At 45.7% G+C, this 18,806-nt stretch overlaps 1 protein-coding gene across 1 annotated transcript in view; it reads left to right on the forward strand.

Moving 5' to 3' along the window:
* LOC124622740 (myrosinase 1-like) overlaps positions 1-18,806 on the forward strand; it is a 79,316-nt gene that overhangs the window by 12,588 nt on the left and 47,922 nt on the right. The window contains exons 2-3 of the mRNA XM_047148530.1: positions 10,150-10,283; positions 15,237-15,371. Coding sequence (XP_047004486.1) covers positions 10,150-10,283; positions 15,237-15,371 — 269 coding nt within the window. The remainder of the gene's footprint in view (positions 1-10,149; positions 10,284-15,236; positions 15,372-18,806) is intronic.

The raw sequence follows: 18,806 nt of genomic DNA on the forward strand, positions 1-18,806 counted from the left end.
GCGTTACCAATAAAAAAACCTAAACAGCCTACTTACACAGTGTCTTGGAAGGAGGCTATAAGACGAACATCAACAAAAGCAAAACGAGAATAATGGAATGCAGTCGAATTAATCAGATGTTGCTGAGGGAATTATGTTAAGAGATGAGACATTTAAAGTAGTAGATGAGCTTTGCTATTCGGGGAGCTAAATAACTAATGATAGTCGCAGTAGAGAGAATATAAACTGTACACTGGCAATGGCAAGGAAAGCATTTCTGAAGAAGAGAAGTTTGTTAACATCGAGTATAGATTTAAGTGTCAGGAAGTCATTTCTGAAAGTATGGAAGTGAAACATGGACGATAAATAGCTTAGACAAGAAGAGAATAGACGCTTTCGAAATGTCGTGCTGGAGAAGAATGCTGAAAATTAGATGGGTAGATCACGTTACTAATGAGGAGGTACTGAATATAATTGGGGAGAAGAGGAATTTGTGGCACAGCTTGAATAGAAGATGGGATCGGTTAGTAGGAAATGTTCTGAGGCATCAAGGGATCACGAATTTAGTATTGTAGGGCAGCGTGGAGGGTAAAAAAATCGTAGAGGGAGACCAAGAGATGAATGCACTAAGCAGATTCAGAAGGATATCGGCTGCAGTAGGTACTGGGAAATGAGGAAGCTTGCACAGGATAGAGTAGTATGGAGAGCTGCATCAAACCAGTCTCTGGACTGAAGACCACAACAACAACAACGAAGCTGAAACACGAAGTACCAATTCTAAAAGTGTAACTTACCTAATAAGAGCAGAGATAGTTTCCAAGTTTCAGCGTTGTATAGCAGGACTGGATTAGAGTGCGAGGGCGCGCAGAAAAGAAATGCCCCCAAATTTTTTCTGTCAAAACAAACCTTATTAAACGAAACTAACATTGTCAAAATTCTATATCTTCATTCTTCATGTCTTCAAACTTGCAGCCCTGGTAGAGCCGTGATAGACTGATCCGAGTCCTACCAAGTAACATGTTTGAGTGTATCATAACTATGTTGGTGCGTGAAAAACAGCGTGCTGTAATGAAGCTTCTAATTCGAAGAGTTCATGGAGTTCCCCCTCCTTCAGCATGACTGTGTCAGACTACACAAGAGCGCTGCGACATCTGTAACAATTTCACGGCTTGGTTTCACTGTCATCAGTCATCCTCCATACAATCTCGACTTGGTCCCATCCGATATTCATCTGTTTCCAGTACTTAAAGAGCAACATTGAGGACTTCCTTTGATAGTGACGAATCGGTGTAAGCAGAGGTGAGGTTGTTGCTCCGTCAACAAAGTCAAACAATGTACTCCGACGCTATCAACAAAGTAGTGTCTCGTTGGGAGAAATGTGTTTGTAGCCAGGGGGTCTATGTTGAGAAATAAACATATAAGACATGAAGAATAAATATGTAGATTCTTAATAACATTTGTTTTATTTAAGAAGCTTTAAGAGTTTGCAAATAAACAATTCAGGTGCATTACTTTTTAGCACGCTCTCGTATATATAGCTTTCATGTACCGATCACAAGTGTAGGCTTCTTTCAACTAGCAATCGTCCAAAAGATAGCGTAATTTAAGTTTCAGCATCGTCATTTCGCCCGATAACGCTGCGAATCTGAGCTGCCAGCGAGACAACGACTGCTATGATTGCGGAGTACGGACAGAAAAACTTCCAAGTCACTTGTAAACAGTTTAATAACCCCAAACTGCCAACACAGAGGTTCTTCTGAGTAACTCATCGATTGGCCGATTTTGAGGCCCAAAATAAGGAATGAAAAAATTAAGTGTTCTCGTTAGACAACAAAAAATACATTTAGATAAAAGCAGAAGTTCGATGTTTTCGGGAAAGTTAAACAACAAAACAGTTACTCTGGTGCATCTTGATAAGCGGCGTAGGAGACCCCGTAACCTCAATGGATGATCGATGGCGTGAAGAGATCCTGCGCCGACGTCTCGGTACATGCTGACGGAGGACGGCGCCGCGGACGCTACGATGGCACCGGAATGAACGGCTGACTGACGGAAAGCATGAGTCCTGGGCTCCTGGCCCAGGCGGCTCACTCGGTGTGAACGCCTTTCGAGATTTTTTTTTCCTTTATTGTAATTTCAGTGGTTCATGGTGTGGGTTCCTGTAGTCATGTCCTAGTTCATGAACCACGGGCAACGTATGAGTGGCCAAGTAAGTGGTCCCGACAGTCGGGATACCAGTTACTTTGGAATAAGGCTGGGCATCTGGGACGTATTCTGAGTCGTGGTCACCTTTGTGCTCATACGGCAAAGACTACCAAATCCACCGGTTAGTCCCTCAGCCGTTAGGGGTAAAACCCAATGGGACTCGGGGCAAGTAAGGCCAGCAACCTGCTTCCCTGGTACTTTAAATATGATGCTGGCAACAATCAGAGCAAAATGCCTCGGACCTTTGGAGGTGATGGAGTCCCACCTCTAACTGACAAACCAGGGACTCCTAAGATACGACTTGGCAAACAAATGGTAATGAGATGGGGAGCTATTAATATCAATGGGGGCTACTCTGGGAAGAAGGTAGAGCTGGCAGAGGCTGCACGTAAGATGGGGCTGGACGTTTTAGCTGTTAGTGACATTCGGGTAAGGGGTGAGAAAGAAGAGGAAGTGGGAGGATACAAGGTCTACTTGTCAGGAGTCAAAGCAGGAATAGCACAATGGGATGTAGGGCTTTACATCAGGAAAGAAATGGAACCCAGCGTAGTTGCAATAAGGTATGTAAACGAACGACTGATGTGGATAGATTTGACAGTATCTAGCAAGAAAATTAGGATTGTGTCAGTATATTCACATTGTGAAGGGACTGATCAAGATAAGATGGATAGTTTTTATGAGGCACTCAGTGATGTAGTTGTTAGAGTAAAGGACAAGGACAGTGTTCTGCTCATGGGTGATTTTAACGCCAGGATTGGAAATCGAACAGAAGGGTATGAAAAGGTTAGGGGTAAATTTGGAGAGGATATGGAGGCCAACAGGATCGGGAAGCAACTCTTGGATTTCTGTGCCAGTATGGGCTTAGTAATCACAAACTCCTTTTTTAAACATAAGAACATTCACCGGTATACGTGGGAAAGCAGGGGAACCAGATCTGTCATTGACTATATAATAACAGATCAGGAATTCAGGAAGGCTGTGAGGGACACACGTGTATTCAGGGGATTCTTTGATGACACTGATCATTATTTAATCTGCAGTGAAATTGGGATTGCGAGGCCGAAAGTGCAGGAGGTCAGGTCCATATGTAGGAGGATAAGAGTGGAGAAACTTCAGGATAAGGAAATCAGGCACAAGTACATAACAGCGATCTCAGAAAGGTACCAATTAGTTGAATGTAGTCAATTACAGTCATTGGAAAACGAATGGACAAGGTACAGGGACACAGTACTAGAAGTGGCTAAAGAATGTCTTGGAACAGTAGTGTGTAAAAGTAGGAGGAAGCAAACAGCTTGGTGGAATGACACAGTCAAGGCAGCCTGTAAAAGGAAAAAGAAGGCGTATAAAAAATGGCTACATACTAGAACTCAGGTAGACAGAGAAAGTTATGTTGTAGAAAGAAACAAAGCCAAACAGATAATTGCAGCATCCAAGAAGAAATCTTGGGAAGACTTTGGAAACAGGTTGGAGACATTGGGTCAAGCTGCTGGAAAACCATTCTGGAGTGTAATTAGCAGTCTTCGAAAGGGAGGTAAGAAGGAAATGACAAGTATTTTGGACAGGTCAGGAAAACTGCTGGTGAATCCTGTGGATGCCTTGGGCAGATGGAGGGAATATTTTGAAGAGTTGCTCAATGTAGGTGAAAATACGATCAGTAATGTTTCAGATTTCGAGGTAGAATGGGATAGGAATGATGATGGAAATAGGATCATGTTTGAGGAAGTGGAGAAAATGGTCAATAGATTGCAGTGCAATAAAGCAGCTGGGGTGGATTAAATTAAGTCGGAACTCATCAAATACAGTGGAATGTCAGGTCTTAAATGGCTACACAGGATAATTGAAATGGCCTGGGAGTCGGGACAGGTTCCATCAGACTGGACAAAAGCAGTAATCACACCAATCTTTAAACATGGAAACAGAAAAGATTATAACAACTACAGAGGTATCTCTTTAATCAGCGTTGTGGGTAAAATCTTCTCAGGTATTGTTGAAAGGAAAGTGCGAGTATTAGTTGAGGAGCAATTGGATGAAAATCAGTGTGGGTTTAGGCCTCTTAGAGGTTGTCAGGACCAGATATTTAGCTTACGACAAATAATGGAGAAGTGTTATGAGTGGAACAGGGAATTGTATCTATGCTTTATAGATCTAGAAAAGGCATATGACCGGGTTCCTAGGATGAAGTTATTGTCTGTCCTACGAGATTATGGAATAGGAGGCAAACTTTTGCAAGCAATTAAAGGTCTTTACATGGATAGTCAGGCAGCAGTTAGAGTTGACGGTAAACTGAGTTCATGGTTCAGAGTAGTTTCAGGGGTAAGACAAGACTGCAACCTGTCTCCACTGTTGATCATATTATTTATGGATCATATGTTGAAAACAATAGACTGGCTGGGTGAGATTAAGATATGTGAACACAAAATAAGCAGTCTTGCATATGCGGATGACTTAGTTGTGATGGCAGATTCGATTGAAAGTTTGCAGAGTAATATTTCAGAGCTAGATCAGAAATGTAAGGACTATGGTATGAAGATTAGCATCTCCAAAACGAAAGTAATGTCAGTGGGAAAGAAATATAAACGGATTGAGTGCCAAATAGGAGGAACAAAGTTAGAACAGGTGGACGGTTTCAAGTACTTAGGATGCATATTCTCACAGGATGGCAACATAGTGAAAGAACTGGAAGCGAGGTGTAGCAAAGCTAATGCAGTGAGCGCTCAGCTACGATCTACTCTCTTCTGCAAGAAGGAAGTCAGTACCAAGACTAAGTTATCTGTGCACCGTTCAATCTTTCGACCAACTTTGTTGTATGGGAGCGAAAGCTGGGTGGATTCAGGTTACCTTATCAACAAGGTTGAGGTTACGGATATGAAAGTAGCTAGGATGATTGCAGGTACTAGTAGATGGGAACAATGCCAGGAGGGTGTCCACAATGAGGAAATCAAAGAAAAACTGGGAATGAACTCTATAGATGTAGCAGTCAGGGCAAACAGGCTTAGATGGTGGGGTCATGTTCAACGCATGGGAGAAGCAAGGTTACCCAAGAGACTCATGGGTTCAGCAGTAGAGGGTAGGAGGAGTCGGGGCAGACCAAGGAGAAGGTACCTGGAATCAGTTAAGAATGATTTCGAAGTAATAGGTTTATCATCAGAAGAGGCACCAATGTTAGCACTGAATAGGGGATCATGGAGGAATTTTATAAGGGGGGCTATGCTCTAGACTGAACGCTGAAAGGCACAATCAGTCTTAAATGATGATGATGATGATTATTATTATTGTAATTTCATATCTCTGACCCATGTGGAAGGGGTGGGCTGGCAGTGGCCCAATTCGCCGCTCTTCAGCCAAGAGACTGTACACAGGAGAATGTCAAAAATTGATATTAAGGGGATAAAAGTTGATTTTAACACATGATAAGGGGAAACAACTGGGGTTAAAATGCACAAAAAAGGAGAAGTTTAACGAGAGACATTTGCATAAAGTCCACATATAAATAAAATTACATTCGACGAAGATGTTGTACAGAAACAATGGCGGTACAGTGAACACTATAATAAACGGTGTCCACAGCAGTAAAAGCCACTCGGGACGACGACACGTGAAACACACTGCACTTAAGTATTATGTAATGGCAAACACCAAAACACGACTGAGAGTAAACTGGATTAAAACTGGAAGGACCTGCTGAGGGAGGGGAGGCCAGAGAGGAGCGAAAGAAGAGAGGAGGAGGGGTTCAGGGGCGGAGGGGGTCAGGAAGGGGTGGAAGTGGGGGAGGGGGGGGGACTGGTAGCGCACCAAGGGACAGGGAGCAATCCAGGAAGGAGAAAGGAGAAGAGAGGAAGATGGGGGGGGGAGAGGGGAAGGAGGCAGGAAACAGCAAAGGGAGAGAGAAAGGAGACGTAGACCTAGGGAAGAGGAGAGAGGAAGATCAGAGTTGGAAGGAAGGATAAATATCGAGGCGAAGCTAATCCTCCGGGATGGGAGCATACAGAGCCTCAACGTGGGGCTTTATAGGACACCCGCTCCAGGATACATCGCGGACCATTTCCACTCACGCGTGGGGTCCGTGTGGTGCAGGCGAGGCCGCTTCGTAGGCACCGACCAGTCTGTGTGATTGTAAGAAAGGCAAAGCTGACCCCTACTCGGTCCGGGACCCGCCTTACCAATCTTTTCAGTGGGTGGCGGATGTTGCAGGCGCTCGGTCTAAAGATACAGTATTAACGACGTACTCACGTTATTCAAAGGTTATAATACATTAAAAAGCTCGTGTCCAAGAGTCACAATAAAGTGATACTAAATTATTCAACTAAAAGTGGTAGTTGTGGTCTAATTGTACATCTGATGTGAGAGCTGAAATTGGAAGTTTAGACACGAATCCAGAGTCGAGTAGAAGAGAACGCAAAGACGAAAGCCCTTGTGCAAGGCAGGAGGAAAAGTTGCTGTTATTTCTGGTGGGAGATCTATCTGATTGCACGAATCACTGGGTCTGGTAGTGAAAATCGCTTGAAGTTGTAAGGGGGAAGTTAATAAAGTGTAGTTCTAAGTGTGTTAACTGTAAGCTAGTTGACTGCCAAACGGGGGGTTGCGGGGAGCGGGGCAAGCAATCCTAGCCTCCATATAGACCACCGCTGGGTGAGAGCCTACCAATCACTTACAGGCACCTTAACTAGTGCTTCACGCTTTCGCGGAGGTCAAGATCAGTTAGATATGGTTCAGAATAGAAATTCAAATTGTCTTATGTATTGACTAACAACGTGCGTTAAATGCCAATAAATTATAATTGTGCACTTTACAAAACAGACGTAGCATTCTATGACCACAATATCAATGAATCATAATTACAATCAGTCAACTCATACGAATACCTGGGTGCAACAAGTGGTAGGGAAATGAAATGAAACTATCACATAGTCTTAGCCATAGGTAAAACACTTCACTGATAGAAACCAGGGAGCCATTATACAAATGACAATAGGTTTGTTCGACCCAAGGGGTAGTGCCGCAAAGATACTGAAGGAACAGAGCTGGCAGACGCTTGAAGATAGACACAAACAGCCGTGAGAAAACCTACAAAGAAAATCTGTAGAACCAAATTTAAATGATAAACACAGGAATATATTACGGGTGCCTGCATATAGCTGCCATTGAAATAGCGAAGACAGCATTAGACTAATTACAGCACGCACATAGACGTTTAGGCAATCATTCTTCCCACGATCCTTCCGTGAATTAAACGGGAGAAAGGCCTAGTAACTGGTACAATGGGACGCACCCAGCCGGCCGGTGTGGCCGTGCGGTTGTAGGTGCTTCAGTCTGGAACCGCGTGACCGCTACGGTCGCAGGTTCGAATCCCGCCTCAGGCATGGATGTGTGTGATGTCCATAGCTTAGTTAGATTTAAGTAGTTCTACGTTCTACGGTACTGATGACCACAGATGTTAAGTCCCGTAGTGCTCAGAGCCATTTGAAACATTTTTTTGGACGCACCCTCTGCCATGCACTTCGCGGTGGTTTGCAAAGTACAGACGCAGACGTAGATGTAGATGAATAAATGTCATAACTCTAACAATTACGTACATTTTGTTAGGACCAGACGAAACTACAATTGTCCAGCAATAACTGCGAGTTCTTTGAGTCCTCTGGGAGATGGCTCATCTGAACTAATTCATATGAAATATTAGTTCACTTTATTACTTAAATGAGTAAAAGATTTAATTAACTTGATACAATCCCTTGCCAAAGAAGTGCTCAGTAACGTACAACTGTCATTGACTATTAAAGCCTCAGCTGATGCAATAATTAACAAATTCATCTCTTGAAGTAAAATGTTCGACGTTTGCAAAAATACACTCCTGGAAATGGAAAAAAGAACACATTGACACCGGTGTGTCAGACCCACCATACTTGCTCCGGACACTGCGAGAGGGCTGTACAAGCAATGATCACACGCACGGCACAGCGGACACACCAGGAACCGCGGTGTTGGCCGTCGAATGGCGCTAGCTGCGCAGCATTTGTGCACCGCCGCCGTCAGTGTCAGCCAGTTTGCCGTGGCATACGGAGCTCCATCGCAGTCTTTAACACTGGTAGCATGCCGCGACAGCGTGGACGTGAACCGTATGTGCAGTTGACGGACTTTGAGCGAGGGCGTATAGTGGGCATGCGGGAGGCCGGGTGGACGTACCGCCGAATTGCTCAACACGTGGGGCGTGAGGTCTCCACAGTACATCGATGTTGTCGCCAGTGGTCGGCGGAAGGTGCACGTGCCCGTCGACCTGGGACCGGACCGCAGCGACGCACGGATGCACGCCAAGACCGTAGGATCCTACGCAGTGCCGTAGGGGACCGCACCGCCACTTCCCAGCAAATTAGGGACACTGTTGCTCCTGGGGTATCGGTGAGGACCATTCGCAACCGTCTCCATGAAGCTGGGCTACGGTCCCGTACACCGTTAGGCCGTCTTCCGCTCACGCCCCAACATCGTGCAGCCCGCCTCCAGTGGTTTCGCGACAGGCGTGAATGGAGGGACGAATGGAGACGTGTCGTCTTCAGCGATGAGAGTCGCTTCTGCCTTGGTGCCAATGATGGTCGTATGCGTGTTTGGCGCCGTGCAGGTGAGCGCCACAATCAGGACTGCATACGACCGAGGCACACAGGGCCAACACCCGGCATCATGGTGTGGGGAGCGATCTCCTACACTGGCCGTACACCACTGGTGATCGTCGAGGGGACACTGACTAGTGCACGGTACATCCAAACCGTCATCGAACCCATCGTTCTACCATTCCTAGACCGGCAAGGGAACTTGCTGTTCCAACAGGACAATGCACGTCCGCATGTATCCCGTGCCACCCAACGTGCTCTAGAAGGTGTAAGTCAACTACCCTGGCCAGCAAGATCTCCGGATCTGTCCCCCATTGAGCATGTTTGGGACTGGATGAAGCGTCGTCTCACGCGGTCTGCACGTCCAGCACGAACGCTGGTCCAACTGAGGCGCCAGGTGGAAATGGCATGGCAAGCCGTTCCACAGGACTACATCCAGCATCTCTACGATCGTCGCCATGGGAGAACAGCAGCCTGCATTGCTGCGAAAGGTGGATATACACTGTACTAGTGCCGACATTGTGCATGCTCTGTTGCCTGTGTCTATGTGCCTGTGGTTCTGTCAGTGTGATCATGTGATGTATCTGACCCCAGGAATGTGTCAATAAAGTTTCCCCTTCCTGGGACAATGAATTCACGGTGTTCTTATTTCAATTTCCAGGAGTGTACATTTACATCTGAGAGTGGACTAACACTGCTCCTATTCGATGATGTTGACCACTTCAGCTGACGTCACGAACTGCGACAGACCGCTTCTGTGCTCGGCTGTATGTTGACCTCAGTGCGAGGGCGCTGTGTGCTGTGTCCCTTTCTAGCATCTCCCATTCATCGTTGAGGGTTGCTGTGTGACATCGCTAATGTCTGTTGTATCAATGTGCATTGCTGACTTCGGTGCGGCTTTATCACAAAGAAAGGAAACAGTATGAAACAGAGCGTAGTACACTGCAGACAACAATGGTACCTCACACAGTACTGTCTCCTAGGTAGTGTTGTGTACAGCCAAAAATAATTGACTACCTATAGAAGTCTTCAGACTTCTTCCGATTCTGGACTGAGCAGTTAATCGCCGAGCTTAGAGTTAACACACAGTAATGAGTTGGTATGCGTGTTTTTAGCGTTGATTCGGTGTTTGATGTGGTTGAGGAAGGAAAAGAGTTTAATGTGTCACAAGTGATCTGTTATTTTCCACATCACTGAACCTCATAGAGTAATGAACTTTTTAATTGTCAATGATGATTCATTTTTGAGAATTGTATTTACTATATTTTTACTGGTACTAGTTCATTCTGGTGACACAAAAGCATCGTAATGAGAGCAGCGGTCCGTGGAAGAACGGTAATCGACAAATATTTTTTTTTTTTCGTAGGGAAAGGAGAGAACATCTATGACCACTGGTTGCACAACAACCCTAACCTGACGGTAGACGGCAGCAACGGCGACGTGGCGTGCGACTCCTACCACAAGTACGAGACAGACATCCAGCTCGCCAAGAATCTCAGCGTAAGTACTAACAGACGGCGCACTCTTCACTTCGCAGTTATTTCGTAGGCTGCACGTCTCTCCCGCATTACACGAGAATCTATCACATCATTCAAAACAACGGAAAGAGCGAAATGGTGATTAAAAGAAAATTACTCCAGATAGCGTATAGATTTTTCAGATTAATGGACAATGATAACTAGTAAAATAAATAAGTAAATAAAATTCGAAAAAAGTCTGTTACCAGAAAAATAACTTTCTCAGTGGAGATAGCAGTTCATTTGCGTGAGTAGTGTGTGTAGTGCCGTACTCGGGTTCACAGTTTGCATTTAGATTTACGTTATGTGAAAAGCTTGTCCCATATTTCTAGATTATGTTTAAGTACCTGCCAACATTATTCCCTGTCTGTAGCACTAACAACGTGTTATTTAACGAAAAGAAACAGGTACAGAAGCGTACTGGGGTACTTATATTTAAAAAGGTGTAACCTGTCTGGCATAGTTAAGGAAAATTATTTCCTTACATATATGTGAATACCACACTATACTATTGACTGAATGTAGATTTTTTCTCTTTTTATGATACTCTGGGATAAGTCCGCATTTATGTCAGCACCTTAGTAATATTACTACACTCCTGGAAATGGAAAAAAGAACACATTGACACCGGTGTGTCAGACCCACCATACTTGCTCCGGACTCTGCGAGAGGGCTGTACAAGCAATGATCACACGCACGGCACAGCGGACACACCAGGAACCGCGGTGTTGGCCGTCGAATGGCGCTAGCTGCGCAGCATTTGTGCACCGCCGCCGTCAGTGTCAGCCAGTTTGCCGTGGCATACGGAGCTCCATCGCAGTCTTTAACACTGGTAGCATGCCGCGACAGCGTGGACGTGAACCGTATGTGCAGTTGACGGACTTTGAGCGAGGGCGTATAGTGGGCATGCGGGAGGCCGGGTGGACGTACCGCCGAATTGCTCAACACGTGGGGCGTGAGGTCTCCACAGTACATCGATGTTGTCGCCAGTGGTCGGCGGAAGGTGCACGTGCCCGTCGACCTGGGACCGGACCGCAGCGACGCACGGATGCACGCCAAGACCGTAGGGTCCTACGCAGTGCCGTAGGGGACCGCAACGCCACTTCCCAGCAAATTAGGGACACTGTTGCTCCTGGGGTATCGGCGAGGACCATTCGCAACCGTCTCCATGAAGCTGGGCTACGGTCCCGCACACCGTTAGGCCGTCTTCCGCTTACGCCCCAACATCGTGCAGCCCGCCTCAGGTGGTGTCGCGACAGGCGTGAATGGAGGGACGAATGGAGACGTGTCGTCTTCAGCGATGAGAGTCGCTTCTGCCTTGGTGCCAATGATGGTCGTATGCGTGTTTGGCGCCGTGCAGGTGAGCGCCACAATCAGGACTGCATACGACCGAGGCACACAGGGCCAACACCCGGCATCATGGTGTGGGGAGCGATCTCCTACACTGGCCATACACCACTGGTGATCGTCGAGGGGACACTGAATAGTGCACGGTACATCCAAACCGTCATCGAACCCATCGTTCTACCATTCCTAGACCGGCAAGGGAACTTGCTGTTCCAACAGGACAATGCACGTCCGCATGTATCCCGTGCCACCCAACGTGCTCTAGAAGGTGCAAGTCAACTACCCTGGCCAGCAAGATCTCCGGATCTGTCCCCCATTGAGCATGTTTGGGACTGGATGAAGCGTCGTCTCACGCGGTCTGCACGTCCAGCACGAACGCTGGTCCAACTGAGGCGCCAGGTGGAAATGACATGGCAAGCCGTTCCACAGGACTACATCCAGCATCTCTACGATCGTCTCCATGGGAGAATAGCAGCCTGCATTGCTGCGAAAGGTGGATATACACTGTACTAGTGCCGACATTGTGCATGCTCTGTTGCCTGTGTCTATGTGCCTGTGGTTCTGTCAGTGTGATCATGTGATGTATCTGACCCCAGGAATGTGTCAATAAAGTTTCCCCTTCCTGGGACAATGAATTCACGGTGTTCTTATTTCAATTTCCAGGAGTGTATTTTGATATGAAAAAGAAACATGCTTTCATGTGTAAAGCCATGTGAAAAACCCACACTGACGGAGGAACAATCCCAACTCCAAGGAGGACTCGTGCGACATACACGGATGTTGGTAGGCGTGTTTCTACATCTGGTAGATGACGTCTACTCACTTCGCGCCAATCGCAAAGGTTGGTGCTAGTAGCACCATTATGAGACTGCAATTCAGATTTGTTTTGAATACGCACTGTAACGGTCATGAATGTTCATTATCTTTGAAAATGGTGATTTGCTGTTAGACAAGGATGCCTTTAAGACGACGACAGCTCACTGAGTTTTGACGAGGTCTTGTAAAAGTGCTACGAGAAGCTGGATGTTCCTTGTGCGATACTGCACAAAGACTTGGCAGAAATGTAGCCACTCTACATGACTGTTGGAGCAGTAGTCACGGATAGTTATGATCCGCAAGAAGACTAGGCTCCAGACGGCCCAATGGCATTAGTAAGAGGGAAGGCCGTCGTGCCCGGCGTATGGCTGTGGAGCATCATACTGCGTCTACAGCAGCAACTCCAGTAGCAATTGGCGCCACAGTGACATATGAACTATTACAAATCGGTTCTTTCAAGGACAGCTCTGAACTAGACGCCCTGTAGAATGCATTCCACTGACCGCAAACCACAGCCGTTTGCCACTTCAGTGATACCAAGCGAGAGCTCACTGGAAAGCAGGGTGAAGGTCTGTTGTGTCTGATGAAAGCTGGTTCTGCTCTGAGCCAGTGATGGCGGTATAGTGGTTAGAAGTAGGCCAGTTGAGCGTCTGCAACCAACCCGTCTGCTTGCTATACAAACAGGACCTACACCTGGTGTTATTGTATGGGTTGCGATTTCGTATGACAGTGGGAGCACTCTCGTGGTTATGCCACCCAACCTGACTGTACATTTTCACATCAGTCTGGTGATACGAACCGTTGCGCTCCCATTCATGAATAGTGTTCCGGGGAGTGTTCTCCAACAGAATTAAGCTAGCACAAATACTGTTATTGTAACCCAACGTGCTCTACAGTGTGTGGACACGTTCTTCATCTACATGTACATACATACTCCGCAGTCCACCATATGGTGCGTGGCGGAGGGTACCTCATACTACAACTAGCATCTTCTCTCCCTGTTCCACTCCCAAACAGAACGCGGGAAAAATGACTGCCTATATGCCTCTGTACGAGCCCTAATCTCTCTTATCTTATCTTTGTGGTCTTTCCGCGAAATGTAAGTTGGCGGCAGTAAAATTGTACTGCAGTCAGCCTCAAATGCTGGTTCTCTAAATTTCCTCAGTAGTGATTCACGAAAAGAACGCCTCCTTTCCTCTAGAGACTCCCACCCGAGTTCCTGAAGCATTTCCGTAACACTCGCGTGATGATCAAACCTACCAGTAAAAATCCAGCAGCCTGCCTCTGAATTGCTTCTATGTCCTCCCTCAATCCGAACCAAACGCTCGAGCAGTACTCAAGAATAGGTCGTATTAGTGTTTTATAAGCGCTCTCCTTTGCAGATGAACCACATCTTCCCAAAATTCTACCAATGAACCGAAGACGACTATCCGCCTTCCCCACAACTGCCATTACATGCTTGTCCCACTTCATACCGCTCTGCAATGTTACGCCCAAATATTTAATCGACGTGACTGTGTCAAGCGCTACACTACTAATGGAGTATTCAAACATTACAGGATTCTTTTTCATATTCATCTGCATTAATTTACATTTATCTATATTTAGAGTTAGCTGCCATTCTTTACACCAATCACAAATCATATCTAAGTCATCTTGTATCCTCCTACAGACACTCAACGACGACACCTTCCCGTACACCACAGCATCATCAGCAAACAGCCGCACATTGCTATCCATCCTATCTAAAAGATCATTTACGTAGATAGGAAACAACAGCGGACCTACCACACTACCCTGGCGCACTCCATATTGTACCCTCACCTCATCTCGCCTACTGGATCACGTGCATGCACTGCGTCGCACAGGTGCCAGTTGCGAACGTGTGGGACATCATCGGATGATAACTCCAGCGTCGTTCACTGTTGCTGTTGTTGTGGTCTTCAGTCCTGAGACTGGTTTGATGCAGCCGTCCATGCTACTCTATCCTGCGCAAGCTTCTTCATCTCCCAGTACCTACTGCAACCTACATCCTTCTGAATCTGCTTAGTGCATTCATCTCTTGGTCTCCCTCTACGATTTTTACCCTCCACGCTGCCCTCCAATGCTAAATATGTGATCCCTTGATGCCTCAAAACATGTCCTACCAACCGATCCCTTCTTCTAGTCAAGTTGTGCCACAAACTTCTCTTCTCCCCAATCCTATTCAATACCTCCTCATTAGTTACGTGATCTACTCATCTTATCTTCAGCACGTTACACGTGTAACGTATCGAAAAAACAAACCCTTTGATTTCTCCGGAAATGTTAGACTGCCAGTCCACTGTATATATATATATATATATATATATATATATATATATATATATATATATTCCACTTTTGACCTCGATTTTTTTCTAAAATGGTAGCGTAAAGACGTAATCCCTACCACGGAGCTGGTTTCGATTGACCTCTGACTAGTATGCCGCAGTTCGCATAATTTGTAGTATGCCGCAGTTCGCATAATTTGACCTATCACACGATCAGGTCTCGATGGTTCTAGCACAGCACTTTATACGCATGGATGTTTTCATTTCGAAAGAATATGGAAAACAGTCATCAGTACCATTTGTCACTCAAGCACAAGAGCTTTGTAAAAATATACTTACATTATCTTTTTTTTTTAAATTTTTGTTGACTATTCGTCAAGTATGTCTATCAAATTTGCATACTTCCTGAAATGTTGGTTTTGTGCTGTTACAGGTAACCTCAAAATAATTTACTGTTTTAGGTGAGTGCGTACCGTTTCTCGATATCGTGGTCGAGGATACTTCCTACTGGAGACACCAACGTGGTCAATCAAAAGGGGATTGATTACTATAACAATCTCATCAACGGTCTGCTGGAGAACAACATTGAACCACTGGTAAGACGCAAGCATCAATGTTTGAAACAAAGCCACAACACACTATTATAGAGCATCAACAAAAACCCAATAGTATCGATAAGTGAAACTTGTACCTAACTTGACTAATGAGACGTATCAATGGTTCATAATACATAGCATGATATGTGCAAAACACACAAACAAGGTTGGAAGCAGATTTTACTTTCGAACTTTGAAAAAGATTGAAATGCACGGCATGAATACCTCAACGTGGTGGCAAATAAACCCAAACATCACGATTCTGTTAACAAGGAGGAGTGAGTCTTACTCTACTGTAATATCTGTTACTACTAGAGTTAAATGTGATGCTAAGAAATGAGAGAATACATTTCCACTTGGCAAGTACGTTGCGAAAGAGAGAGCAGATTACCTGACAACTCAACAAAAGATTTTAGTCTATGTGCCTGGAAACTAAATACACTATTACAATAAACAAATAAAAGTAAAAAATAAAATAAAAAATCGACGCAACACGAAGGAATTGTACTAATGAGATGGTAATTGGTGGATTTGATGTACATGTACAGACAAGTAAATGTTACAATTTCAGAAAAAATTGGATAATTTACGCAAGAGAAAAAGCTTCACTAACTGAGAAAGTCAATAATTCGTTGGTCCATCTCTGATCCTTATGTAGGCAGTTATTCGGCTTGGCAAAGATTACAGAGTTGTCAGATGTCCTCCTGAGGGATATCGTGCAAAATTGTGGCCAACTGGCGGGTTAGAGCGTCAATATCCTGAGCAGAGCGAAGCGCCTTGCCCATAATGCTCCAAACGTTCTCAATTGAGGAGAGATCCGGCGACTTTGCTGGCCAAGGTAGGTTTTGGCAGCAAGAAGACAAGCAGTAAAGCAGTAGAAACTCTTGCCGTGCGCAGGAGATCGTTATCTTGCTGAAATGAAGCCCAAGATGCCATGAAGGGCAACAAAACGGGGCGTACAACATCATCGACGTACAGCTGTAATGTAAGGATGCCGCGGATGACAACCGTAGGAGTCCTGCTACTAGATGAAATGGCTTCCCGGATCGTCACTCCTATTTGTCGGACCGTAAGGCGGGCGACAATCAGGTCGGTATCCCAGCACCTTTCGGAGCGTCTCGGGACACGTTTTCAATGGTCACTTGGGCTCATTTCGAAGCGGGACTCATCACTGAACACAATTCTACTCAAGATTACTTGCCGAAGACGTGTTTCGAGACGCCCCAGCAGCGATAGGATACCAACCTAACTGTCTCCCACGATACGGCCTGACAGTGGGGACCCATGGCCTAGGCTGACCTTTCTTTTCACAGCAGGATTGCCTTTGGTTGTCACCCACTGCATCCTTACACCACAGTGGAACAGTAACGATATTCTACACACCGTTTTGTTGCCCCTCATAGTAAGTCACCATTGTCTTACATTTTGGGCAAGATAATGTCCAACTGCACACAGAGAGAGTTTATACTGCTTGTCTTCGTAGTTGCCAAACCTTACCTTGACCAGCAAGATCGCTAGATTACTTCCCGATTCAGATCGTTTGGAGCATTATTGGTAGGGCTCTCCCACCATCTTGGGATTTTGACGATCTAGCGAGCCAAATTGGCAGAATTTTGCACGGATATCGCTCAGGAGGACATCCAACATCTCTATCAGTCAGCACCAAGCCGAATAACTGTTTGCATAAGGGCCAGAGGTGGACCAGCACGTCAATGACTTGCTCAACTTTTGATGCTCTTTCTCTTGAATAAATCATCCAATTTATGTGAAATTTTAATCTTGTCTTTACATATACACCACATGTACCGATTTCCATACCATCCGGACATCTTTCTCGTGGTGCGTCGTTTTTTGAACTTAGAGTGTACAATCAAGAGTTGAAACTCAGCAGTGTAGAATAACGCTCTCCAGTGAAGAGTGAGCCGAGCGAGGTCGTGAGGGATGTGAAAGGCGTTCCATAGTCAAGTAGCCATGCTAGGAAGTTTCTATAAAAACGTAATATATTTCACCATAGATTTAAAAGAAGCCAAAGCTTTGTTGGCGTCAGAGCGAGGTGGCGCAGTGGTTAGCACAATGGATTCACATTCGGGAAGACGCTGGTTCAAACCCGCATGCGGCCATCCATAGTTAGTTTTTGTGATTTCTCTAAATCCCTCCAGGAAAGCGCCGGGATGGTTCTTTTGAAAAGGGCACCGCCGATTTCCTTCCCCATCCTTGACACAATCCGAGCTTGTGCTCCGTCTCTAAAGGCCTAGATACCGACAGGACGTTAAACACGATATTCCTTCTTTCTTCCTTGTCGACAAACAAATGAAAACGAAGCCAAAGTAAGTGTACGAGGATAAAAGTGACAAACGATCATTGAACTTGTGTCTACTGGTCTGACGAAAAATCCTAATGTTTTAGCTTCGTACACGTATACAACGTCAGCCGTTATCTGAATGATTAAAGTTGCAGTACTCTGTGAAACGCAGAATGGCTATTAGAGTACATCAGTGCTGTTCTCACTAAGTGTTGTTACCAGGCCTGGTAGAGTACGTAAGGGTTGTGAACAGCATCAAATGTAGTGCGATCACTGTGAGGGACACGGGGATATCGCGTATGTGTTTGAGTCAATATTACCAGCACCTGAAAGAGTTTGAAAGTGGTCTCATTCTTTGCATCCATTGACCCACCTAGTCGAATCGTATAATACACGGATCTGTGGGGCATTCGGATGTACAGTGGCCTGGTGTTACACTGTATGGGAACATGAGGGTAGGCACACTCGTCGTCAAGGTTTCAGGTGACCACATCTCACCATCACAAAGGAGAATTGCCGTACCAAGGATCGTAACTTCATATCTGCTGCTACCACCTGAGAACAAGTAATGGAGGCAACATTCTTTGTTATTCTGTAGCAGCAGCTACACTAGGGAATTACCGTCCGATGCCCTGCGTAGGCTGCCATTCGCAACACAACTCAAACGGCGGCATTTGGAGTGATGCCATGACTGGGAAGCATGGACTGATGAGGAATGGGGTCGCATTGTGTTCAGCGACATACCGCGGTTCTGCAGTACGCTGGACGACTGCCGTCGGCGACTATGACGGCTACCTTTTGAAACGTCCCATTCTGCCAATGTTTTGGACAGGCGCAGTGGTACAACTCCTGGCGTCATGACATGGGGAGTCATCGGGTATGACTTGAGGTCAGCGTCTGTAGTGCCTGAGGGAGCTCTGGCAGCGCGATTGTACATCACAGACATCCTGCGTCGTCGTGTCTTACATCTCATGCGACAGTATCGTGGTGAAATTTTTCAGCAGGACAATGCTCATCCACACGTGGTACATGCGTGAAGAAATGTGTGTATAGTGTTTGGATACTCATGTGCCCAGCATTATCCCCAAATCTGTCCCCAATAGAAATAATACGAATAGTGACTGGTTGCTGTA

The sequence above is a fragment of the Schistocerca americana genome, chromosome 7, assembly GCF_021461395.2.
Source record: "Schistocerca americana isolate TAMUIC-IGC-003095 chromosome 7, iqSchAmer2.1, whole genome shotgun sequence".
Lineage (NCBI taxonomy): Eukaryota > Metazoa > Arthropoda > Insecta > Orthoptera > Acrididae > Schistocerca > Schistocerca americana.